Source organism: Jaculus jaculus, chromosome 2 (assembly GCF_020740685.1).
Source record: "Jaculus jaculus isolate mJacJac1 chromosome 2, mJacJac1.mat.Y.cur, whole genome shotgun sequence".
NCBI classification, from domain to species: domain Eukaryota; kingdom Metazoa; phylum Chordata; class Mammalia; order Rodentia; family Dipodidae; genus Jaculus; species Jaculus jaculus.
This window is the reverse complement of record NC_059103.1, coordinates 56973769-56985985: the sequence shown is the minus strand read 5'-3', so window position 1 is coordinate 56985985 and position 12217 is coordinate 56973769. Positions and strand designations below refer to the sequence as shown.

General features: G+C 40.4%; 1 protein-coding gene across 1 annotated transcript in view; it reads right to left on the bottom strand.

The window, feature by feature from the left end:
* The window catches only part of Tpo (thyroid peroxidase), a 74102-nt gene that overhangs the window by 32493 nt on the left and 29392 nt on the right, over positions 1-12217 (bottom strand). The window contains exons 5-6 of the mRNA XM_045143509.1: positions 11850-11979; positions 961-1167 (exon numbers count right to left, since the gene is read on the bottom strand). Of these exons, the coding sequence (XP_044999444.1) occupies positions 961-1167; positions 11850-11979 (337 nt within the window). The remainder of the gene's footprint in view (positions 1-960; positions 1168-11849; positions 11980-12217) is intronic.

Below are 12217 nucleotides of genomic sequence, written 5' to 3'. Positions count from 1 at the left end.
AAGTGAGCAGAGCCAGTGCTATGCTGTGGAGGTGAAGCACCACTGGACAGGGCAGCAGAGCTCCATTGGACCGGAAGACCTTTCAGTGGTATTGCGTCTTTACTAAGCAGAAAAGTCAAGATGCCGCAGCCTTGGTTAGCTTAGTCCCCTGGATTCCCTCCTTTTGGAACATGTTTTTGTGTTTGTGCCTTGCCAGTGGGGTAGTTTGCATGTCCATTCTGGCCAGCCCAGAGAACAGCAGCACAGATGAGCTTACCCCCCAAAAGATGTTGCATTTTGGAGAGGATGAACCCCAAGCTGTGCTCTGACCTAGAAAATGACAGCTTCGCAGTTGATTTCTGCAGAGTAGAACTATAATACCCTACCTGCACCTCTGTCTTTCTCCCTGGTTGGTGGGCAAATGAGCACAACATTTGTAGTGAGCAACCCTGCAAAGTCTAGTAACACATCAAGAGTGTTTATAAACTGGCAGTGTTACCCTTAAGGACTTGCCTACTAGGCATGCACATGTTGGGGAGGAATTAGGCTGGAATATGTTCACTATGTGTGATGGCATAATGAGAATATTTAAGACAAATTGGGGAACTAACTAATCTATAATATATACACGATGAACTCTGAGTCTCAAAACAAATATCTGTTCAATCAATGTGATGAGGAAAGATGGAGAACAAGTTTTTCCAAGTGGCCATCCCTGTACAGAACACATACGTAGCATGGTCCAGTAGGTGTTGGCACCTCTGCACACACATATCAGTATTTCACACACACATAAGTATTTCACACACATATCAGTATTTCACACACAGGTGCATGGCATGTCCAAGGGGTACATGAGGGAACCTCCTGGGAAGCAGGATGTGGGAAAGAGACTTTGCACTTCATTTTCCACTTTCCTGTTCAGTTTATTTTAAAGGAATCTGTTAGTTTCATAATAAAATTAAGAGTTCAGGGAGTTACCTGTATGGGGAAGCATGGATTTCGGTTCTCACAAGTCAGCTGGCAGTCAGTGCCTCCCCAGAAGGCCACCGTGCTTGTGCTCTGTGGTGTGAGAGCAATGTCGTGGGCAATGTACTGGCCCCATGCTGTCAGGAAGTCAGAGTACTGGTCGTCTTCTGTCACAGCCTCATTTGAAACTTGAATGATGTGCCTTGTCACCTCCCGTACCTGGATGAAGAGAGCAGTTTGTTATGTCATAGGCAGGTCACAGCGTGGCTGAGAGAAGAGGTCTTAGGTCTTAGGTGTCCTAAATTCCTGGTGATGGCTGGGGAGTCCAGAAAAGACCATCCCTGTGGACATGGTAGGAAGAGATAAGGCTGGAAACCTGTCCTTGTGTTGTGATGATTTAGGGGCCTGGAAAGCCTCTTCTCAGAGCCTTAGTAAGTACATGTAAAATCTGTATGTGGCTATCAAGCCATCAGCGTCTAGGCTAATGTGGGGAGGGATATGTGGAAAGCATCTAGCCATAGTATGGTACAGCCAGTGACTCAGCCCTGAGCTGCACAAGTTCAGTCTAAGACGTTGAAAGCTGACAGTGTCCAGTTTGACCTCCCAATGGCTTAGGATCTGCAACTCCCTCTGTGTTCCTTTATTCCTCTATGCCCTAGTATAACTGCTGTCTTAGGGATATAGGGTCATTGTACTTCGGGAGCAGAAGACAGCTTTTCTTATTTCACAGTCCAGATGGAAGGGGATTTTGTTCACAGGTAAATCATGCCCATGGCCCTCCCCTTCCTACCTGACATCAGTGACTTTCAGTAGTGAGGTCTAAATTGGACAGTGGACAACAAACGGATGTTATGATGGGATTTGGGGGTGGGAGAATGCAATTTTCATGTAGCATGGACAGGAATCTTTAGGTGGCTGAGGGTGGATTCTGGTAGCAGAATTGCACTCCCAAGTATGTCTATTTCAGAATCCAGGAAGCTTTGAACATGGTTATGCCCAGGCCTCTGGGATGCAGAGATCATCCTGCATGTCTAAGTGAGTTCGTGCTCATTACATGGGTCCTTACTGTCTGAGAACCCTCCTGACTGCAGTGACTTGGGTTGGAAAGCATAAAGAGATGCAATGTTGCTGGCTTTGAAGGAAAAGGCTGTGAATCAAGGATGAGACATGCTTTTAGAAATTTGAACAGGTGACGCTGGGAGTGTAGTTCAGTGATAGAAAGCTTGCCTAGAATGCAAAATCCCCAGGTGTGAATACCAACACCTACTCCCACATAGTAGCCACACCCACTCCAGGAAGTTGGAAAAGACAAAGAGATGAGGTCTTCCCTGAGATCTACCTAAGGGACCGGGTGCTGTGGCATCTTGACTTAGGGCCAGGAAAACTCTCCTTAGAGTTATTTTTTATCTGAAGAATGGAGAGATCATAAATTCCTGTTACCTCAAACAACTAAAGTTGGATTAGTCTGTCAGAGCAAGAGCAGAAAATGCACACAATCCACATTTAAGCATACTTGAGCTCTGATGCCTCTAAGTGGTTACATATCTGAGTTAATTTGGGATTAAGAATCACTGAGTTCAGAGTCCCACCAAGGGTGACAGGCAGCAGCAGCAGAGAACTAAAGAGCTACTGATAGTGCAAGCATCTCCAGAAGTTGGAACTCTCCCACCCCCCACCATCAGTACCCCGAAACCTCCAGCATTCAGCCCCCAGTGGCAGCGCCGTCAGCAGAGCGGATCAGAGGTACAGCTGCACAGCACAACAAGGAAGGATCTAGGTGGGCATTCAGCATTGGTGAGATTGGAAGCCACCCCAAAAGGTAATGAGGCTAACTGACAAAAAACAAAACAAAACAAAACAAAACAACAACAACAACAATGACAGGTACACAGTCCTGCAAGAGCTAATCTCTCTTTCCTTGTCAGGGCAGCTTATGTGGTATATATTCTTGGTTGGCTTTACCATTTTCAAATAACTTGTATTTGGGGTTGAATTTTATTGTCTTTGGTGCTTTTATATATATATGTAGGGCCTTTGTTTTTTGCTTCTGTCATTATTGGGGGCAGGGTCTGATCCAGATCCAGGTTGACCTGGAACCCAATTCAGAACAGAAATCTTTACCTCCCAGCTGACAAGATTAAGGGTGTAGAACAATGCAGACCCTTAGAGAATTTGGATTTATATAGTTATCTGTTTGTTTTAGTCCCCTCAATTGCATTCTTTGTGCTAGTTTTTATTGATTGTGTATGTTACTAGGTTGAAGTTTAAAATTTTCCAGTAAATTACTCTACCCAGTCCACCAGAATACTTGCTTAGCAAGCAAACTCAAATTTAGGATTACTTTGGGGACAAGAGCTACACCTGGCACCTTGAACTCATATCTTGAGGATATGTAGAGGTGGATTGCCACACTGGGAACCCTGCAGATAAGTAGGAAATCTAAGCCTCAAATCAATTCAGGATGCAAAAGTTGCTACAATATAATATAAGAAACTCAAAGAATCAAGACAATACATTCCCACCAAAAACTATAAATCCATCACAAATTATCACAATTAGACTGTTTTAGAAGAAAAGCTTGACAAATATTTCAAGAAAATGATGGTATCTGTGCTCAAAAAAATCAGAGAAGAAATGCAGGGAATCAAAGAAGAAAACAAAGGAATTAAAGAAGAAAACAAACTTCTGAAAGAGAACACAGGAAATGAGATTAATGAAATAAAGAGGTTATTACAAGACATGAGTAAGGAAATAGAAATACTAAAGAAAAACAAGGCTGAAGTCCTGGTTCTGAAGAATACAGTTAATGAAATAAAAAACTCTCTGGAAAGTCTCACCAGTAGAATGGATGAAGGAGAGAACAGAATATCTAAACTAGAAGACCAGGTGGCAGATCTCATACAGTTCAAAAAAGAGAAAGTCAAGCTAACAGCAAGGTATGAATGCGAATTTTAAGATATCCAGGGCACTATGAAAAGATCAAACATAAGAATTCAGGGTATAACATAAGGAGAAGAATTTCAATACAGAGGCTTAATAGGTGTTTTCAACAAAATCACAGAAGAAAATTTTCTCCAAATTGGGAAAGAAATGCCAATGTGATACAAGAAGCTTTTAGAACACCAAACAGACAAAATCTGGAAATAACCTCTCCTTGCCATGTTATAATTAAACTACTAAACACACAAACCAAAGAAAATATATTGAAAGCAGTTAGAGAGAAGAAGCAAGTCACCTACAAAGGCAAGCCCATCAGAATAACTGCAGATTACTCAACACACATTTTAAAAGTTAGAGGGCCTGGGATGATGTATTTCAAGTTCTGAAAGGTAACAACTGTCAATCAAGATTACTTTATCCTGGAAAGTTATCTATCCAAATTGATGGAGAAATAAGGACATTCCATAACAAAAGCAGGCTAAAGGAATTTATGACAACAAACCAGCTCTACAGAAAATACTTGAAGGAATTCTTAATGCCTAAGAGAAAGCAAAACCCACCAGGAGGAAATAGAAAAGAATAAACATCACTCAAATAACAGTTAAAAAAAGTGAATAAAGGGAAAACAGGACAAAAAATACAAAATAAGAAGAACTGTGAGAATAAATACATACCTTTCAATAATAACTCTTAAGATCAATGGCCTCAATGCACCATCCAAAAGACACAGGCTTGCAGACTGGATTAAAAGGCAGGAGTCTGCCATTTGTTGCCTCCAGGAAACTCATCTCTCAATAAAAGATAAATACCACTTTAGGGTGAAAGGATGGGAAGCAGTATTTGAAGCAAATAGGCCTAGGAAACAAGCAGGGGTTGCTATCCTAATATCTGACAGGATAGACTTCAAACCAACATTAGTGAGGAAAGATAGAGAAGGTCATTTTATATGGATTAAAGGAACACTCCAGCAGGAGGACATTACAATCCTAAACGTATATGCACCTAACATGGGGGCTCCCACTTTCATCAAACAATCTCTATTAGACTTAAGGTCACAGATAACATCAAACACAATTCTGGTGGGAGACTTCAATACCCCACTCTCATCAATTGACAGGTCATCCCAGCAAAACATAAGCAGAGAGATACTTGAATTAAATGATGTCATGGAACAAATGGACCTAACAGGTATCTACAGAACATTCCATCCAAATGTTGCAGAATATACATTTTTTCTAAGCATGACATGGAACATTCTCTAAAATAGACCATATATTAGGACACAAAGCAAGTCTCCACAAGTATAGGAAAATTGAAATAATCACTTTATCTGACCACAATGGGATTAAACTGCAAATCAGCAACAAGAAAAGCTACAGAGCACACAGAAATTCATGGAGACTAAACAGTACACTATTTAATGATCAGTGAGTCATTGCAAAAATCAGAAAGGAAATTAATAAGTTCATAGGCTCAAATGGTGATGATAATACAACATACCAAAACCTTTGAGACACAATGAAGGCAGTCCTGAGAGGGAAATTTATAGCTCTAAGTGCCTATATTAAGAAATTAGAGAGTTCACAAATAAACAATTTAATGCTCCACCTTAAGACCTTGGAAAAAGAAGAACAAGACAAACCAAAAGCAGTAGATGAGAAGAAATCATAAAGATTAGGGCAGAATTTAATGAACTAGAAACCAAAAAACAATCCAAAGAATCAATGAAACAAAGAGTTGGTTCTTTGAAAGGATAAACAAGATAGATAAACCCTTTGCAAATTTGACCAGAAGAAAAAGAGAAGAGACAAAAATTAACAAAATTAGAGATGAAAAAGTCACCATTACAACAGATACCAAAGAAATTCAGACAATTATAAGGACATACCTTAAGAATACATATGCCTTTAAGTTGGAAAGTTTGAAAGAAATGGATGATTTCCTTGACTCACATGACCTACCAAAATTAAATCAAGATGAAATAAACCATTTAAATAGACCTATAACAAGTACAGAGGTCCAAGCAGTTATAAAACATCTCTCAACTAAAAAAAGCCCAGGCCCAGATGGATTTACTGGCGAATTTTATGAGACCTTCATGGAAGAACTAACACCAAAGCTTCTCAAACTTTTTCATAAAATAGAAAAGGAAGGAATTCTACCCAACTCCTTCTATGAAGCCAGCATCACCCTCATACCAAAACCAGGCAAAGATAGAACAAAGAAAATATTATAGACCAATCTCCCTCATGAACATAGATGGAAAAATTCTGAATCAAATATTGACAAACAGAATACATCAAAAAGATTATTCACCTTGACCAAGTTGGCTTTATCCCAGGGATGCAGGGATGATTCAACATATGCAAATAAATAAATGTAATACATCATATAAGTGGTCTGAAGGACAAAAATCACATGATCATCTCAATAGATGAAGAAAAGGCATTCAACAAAATCCAATATCCTTTCATGGTAAAAGTATCACAGAAACTGGGACTAGAAGGAACTTATCTCAACATAATAAAAGCTATTTATGACAAATCTACAGCCAACATAATACTAAATGGTAAAAAACTTGAAGCTTTTCCACTAAATTCAGGAACAAAACAAGGGTGTCCACTGTCCCCACTTTTGGTTAATATAATACTGCAAATCTTAGCTATTGCAATAAGGCAAGAGACACTCATAAAAGGTACAAATTGGAAAGGAAGAGATCAAATTATAACTATTTTCAGATGATATGATTCTATACATAAAAGGCCCTATAAAACTCTACAAGCAAACTTTTAGAGCTGATAAGCACTTTTAGCAAAGTAGCAGGACACAAAACAAATACACAGAAATCAGTAGCTTTCCTATATACTAACAACAAATGTGCGGAGAATGAAATCAGGGACTCTTTCCCATTCACAGATGCATAAAAAATAAAGTACCTTGGAATAAACTTAACTAAGGAAGTGAAGGAGCTCTACAATGAGAACTTTAAAGCATTCAAGCAAGAAATTGCAGAAGACACAAGGAAATGGAAAGATCCCATGTTCTTGGATTGGAAGAATCAATATTGTGAAAATGTCAATTTTACCAAAAACAATCTACACATTTAATGCAATCCCCATTAAAATTCCAATGGCATTCTTCACAGGAATAGAAAAAAAAATCCTAAATTTCATTTGGAAGCACAAAAATCCTCAAATAGCCAAAATGATTTTGAGCAACAAAAATAAGGGTAGTGGTATCACCATATCTGATTTTAAGCTATAATACAAGCCATAGTAACAAAACAGCATGGTATTGGCACAAAGACAGACATGTAGATCAATGGAACAGAATAGAGGACCCAGGTCTTATTCCAGGCAGCTACAGCCATCTGCTTTTTGACAAAAATACAAAAAATATTCTTTGGAGAAAAGACAGCCTCTTCAACAAGTGGTGCTGGGAAAACTGGATATCTATCTGTAGAAAGATGAAAATAGATCCTTGTCTTTCTTCATGCACAAGAATCAAATAAATCCAAGTGGATCAGAGACCTTAATATCAGACCTGAAACTCTGAAATTGCTCAAGGAAAAGCTTGGGGAAACCCTTCAACATACTGGCATAGGTAATAACTTTCTGCATATACCACAATTTCTCAGAAAACAAAACCACTAATCAACTACTGGGATCTCATGAAATTACAAAGTTTTTGTACAGCAAAGGACACTGGCTGGGCGTGGTGGCACACACCTTTAATCCCAGCAATTAGGAGGCAGAGGTAAGAGGATTGCCATGAATTTGAGGCCACCTTGAGACCACATAGTTATTCCACGTCAGCCTGGGCTAGAGTGAAACCTTACCTCAAAAATTAAAAAAATAAAAATCAAACAAATAAATAAAAAAAGGATACTGTGAATAGAGCAAAGAAACAACCTGCAGAATGGGAGAAAATCTTTGTTAGTTACACGTCTGAAAGAAGATTAATATCCAGAATATCCAAAGGACTCGAAAAACAGAACAATAAATCAAATAACCCAATCAAAAAATGGGCTATGAGCTGGGTGTGGTGGAGCACGCCTTTAATCCCAGCACTCGGAGGCGGAGGTAGGAGGATTGCCATGAGTTCGAGGACACCCTGAGACTCCATAGTGAATTCCAGGTCAGCCTGGGCTAGAGTGAGACCCTACCTCAAAAAACCAAAAAAAAAAAAAAAAAAAAAAAAAAAAAAAAAAAAAAGCTATGGAACTAAATAGAGAGTTCTCACTGGAAGAAATACAGATAGCATATAAACATCTAAAAAAGTGTTTTACATCTTTAGCCATGAGGAAAATGCAAATTAAAACTGCCTTGAGATTCCATCTCTCTCCTGTCAGCATGGCTGCCATCAAGAAAACAAATGACAATAAATGTTGGCGAGGATGTAGTAAAAGGAGAACACTTCTGTGCTGTTGGTGGGAATGTGATCTGGTACAGCCATTGTGGAATCAGTGTGGAGGTTCTTGAGATAGCTAAAAATAGATTTGCCATATGATCTAGCTATAAGACTCCTAGGCATATATCCTGATGACATGATTCTTCAAACTACCTTAGAGATACTTACATAGCCATGTTTATTACTGCTCTATTCACAATAGCTAGGAAATGGAACCAGCCTAGATGTCCATCCACAAATGAATGGATAATAAATATGTGATATATCTACACAAGGGAATTCTATTCAGTGGTAAAGAAAAATGAAATTATGAAATTTGCAGGGAAATGGATGGTAACCCAGGCTCAGAAAGCCAAATGTTGCATGTTCTCTCTCATATGTGGATCCTCGCTACAAATGTATAGACTTGTGTGTGATCTGGAACAAAAAATCAGTAAAGAGGCCCATAAGCTAGAAAAAGGCTATAAGGGAGGGAGGAGAGGGAAGGTCTTAAGAAGATGGTATTATATATATGTAAGCAGAAGAACAGATTACAAGGAGTGGAAAGGCCTAAGTGAGGTTAGGGGAAGAGATTGTATAAAAGAAGGGTAGTGAGGAGGGTCAATCAAAAGTCAAGATATTCTGAATAAGATATATGAAAATCTACTATCTTTTTAAATTTTTTTTGTTCATTTTTATTTATTTATTTGAGAGTGACAGAGAAAGAGAGAAAGAGGCAGATAGAGAGAGAGAGAGAATGGGCACGCCAGGGCTTCTAGCCACAGCAAAAGAACTCCAGACGTGTGCGCCCACTTGTGCATCTGTCTAACATGGGTCCTAAGGAATAGAGCCTTGAACCGGGGTTCTTAGGCTTCACAGACAAGCACTTAACCACTAAGCCATCTCTCCAGCCCCTACTTTCTGAAATAATGATATATCCAGAAACTATAGTGTTACTAGAAAATTTCAGTGCCTAGGATGGTATACCTTCCAGTGAGTCATTGGCCAGAGAGGTCCCTGTTGCCTCCAAAACATTACAGGCTATTGCCAAGCCCTTGGTTCCCCATGAAAAAGACATGGTAAGACCCTATTGCTGAAGACTTCACATGCCTGAGAGGCAACGTCACAGAGAAATCAAGTTGGTGCTGAGCATAAAACCTTCTCCCTAAATTTGGAAAAAGCTGTACTATATGCAACCTTATGGGAGACAGAAGTCATAATCTGTGAAAACAGTGGGCACTGGAAGCCTCAAGTTTGGCCAGACAGTCCAAATGACTGAACAAGTGCAATAGTGGCATGTCTTCTCTGGGGGAAACCAACTGCCCTTTAATAGGACTGAAGGCCCACTGTATAGGAAGGAATACGTACCTGGTACTGAAAACCTAATCAAAAGCCTAGGGCAGGGGAGGTCATGAGCCTTAAGAGTATAAATCCTCCTATTGTCTGGATAAATGCATATTTTACTCTCACCAAATTGCCCTGAAAGCACTACACTTAATGTTCATACTCACATATTAATGCTACTCTCACTCTGGTTAGAGAAACTTCTCTTTTCAGGTGGTGATGACCAATGGGATGACCAAAAAGGCAACATAGTGCTGAGAAGAAGGGTCGGAGGAATGTCCAGCACTGAAACATCTCACACCCTCCAAGGCTCAGGGTCCATCGCGGAAGAGGTTGAGGAAAGAATGTAAGAACCAAAGAAAGGCTATTCCTTACATACCACTGTCTGGATAGAAATTGGCCTCCATATACAAGACCTCGCAGTGTCTAGCAATACCTACACAAGACCCTCATAATAGGAGAAAAAGATGATAACATCAAATTAAAAGAGAGACTAATGGAGAGAGGAGGGGATATGACAGAGAGCAGAGTTATGAAGGAGAAAGTGGGAGAGGGAAGGAGAGGGACATGCCATGGTTTATTTTCTGTAAGTATAGAAGTTGTCAATAAATATATATCCATATACATTAAAAAAAGAATCACTGAGTTCAGTAAACTGTAAAGAACTCTCGAACAGCAAAGCAGGCTGCCTGTGTGACAACAGCCAGCTCTCTGTTTGTGTCAGGACATCTGCTAGACTTTGTGGGAGGTCATACAGAGAATACTGTCAGCAGTGAGCTCGCCAAACAGCTGTTCTTCCAGAGTAATTGGTCAGCACTAATAATCTCCTTCTGTGGCTATAGAGAGTGACCTCACATTCCTTTTTCCTTTGATCTCAGTTCTTTGTCTATCCTTAATAAATAATGTATTTAGTCTTCAGGCAGTTTACAGCCACTGTTCCTGTGTCCTCCTTGGGTCTCTTTGTCACTAAAGTAATGTATCCAAGTAATCTTCTGCTGTCTCATGCCATGCTTACTGATACGAGATGGACATCCTCCAGATTATACCTGTCTATTGTCAAGCACTCTGTAGGTAAGAGAACCTTACCCCATTTCACACATAATCCATTTGAAGCTAAGGGGACTCATGTCTTGTGAGAAATTAAAAGTAGATGAGAGATCACTGCCTGGGCCTGGTCCTCAGCTCCATCTACTGCAAGCATTTGGTCCTCTCAATAAAGAGCCACCTGGAAAATCTTCCCATGTCCAGGGGCTCATCTCCATTGGAGAGCTTCATGATGGGAAAAGTGTTACTGCACAGTTGACTTGGTCAGTCCCTCCTCTCTGACACTGCTGCTGTGTTTTGAGAATTCTACTGCAGAATGTGGCCTATGACAAAAAAGCCGTGTAAGGAGCAAACCAGGGCGAAAGGGACCATGCTTTGGCTAAGTGAGTGTAAGGCTCCTTTGGTCTAAAGGCATAGTAGGCTGCATGTGGATGTGTTTCCCAAATAAAATGTGCCTCTGGGAGTAAAATGGTCGCCATAGGCTGGGGAGATGCCTTAGCAGATAAAGCACTTGTTGTGCAAGCTTGCTTAACAGAGTTCAGATCCCCAGCACCCATGTAATTGCCAGGTAGGTGATGGCTTGTCCATAATCCCAGCACCGAGATTGGTAAAATGTGTAGCTAGTCTAGCTCAGTCAGCAAGCTTGGCATTCAATGAGAGACCCTGCCTAAGTAAACAAAAGTGGAGTGTGATGGAGGGAGACACCTCATGTCAACCTGTGGCTTGCACATGCCCATGCACACACATACACTTGTACTCAAATGCATACATATATGTATGCACACCACACATGCATACTCATGCCAAAATGTTTATCATCACTTGAACATATATGAATGGAGTAATTAATGAATGCATGTATTTAGTCATATCTAGCCTTCCACATTATAAGTAAAGGAATATATCTGAAAACATGAAAGTGTTTGTCAAGAGAAAAGATATCAGATTAGGTGAAACTGAATTTAAATATACATTGTTCCACTCACTAGCTGAGTAGAAGTCATCTTCACGCCTCACTGGTATGTGCTACACCTTAGAACCCGGCAAAGCAGGGACATTAAACCACAAGGGATTGCGTGTGGCCCCAGGCATCAAGCAAGATCCCAGTAGGAAGTTGTGGGGGCATGTTAGCATTATGAGAAAGTAGTTCTTCAGTTAAAGCAGAATTCTAAGTGAGTACTAACCGGGGGCAGTGGGAAGCCATTGTATAAGAAGTTGGGGTTCCAGCCTCTGGGCTGACTGAAGCCATCCTCGTAGATAGGAGGCAGCCATCTTTCCAGGGCTGTGTTGGAGGCTCCCCACCTGGGATGGACCCTGTGGGAACAAATTAGGAAGGGGTTTGAGATGGGGAAGAATAAAGAAAGTAGTATATCCCCCTCCAGATGATGAGTAGGGGTAGCTTCCTCAGTACCCTCAAAGAAGAAGACAGTCCTTAAAGAATCTCCAGCCTGGGGCCCATCAGGTGACCTTCCTGATGGCTTTCTTTGTAGTGTGTGGAAGACACGAGTTTCCAGGATCTGAGTCCACACACTTTCTTTTGAATGAGAATCAT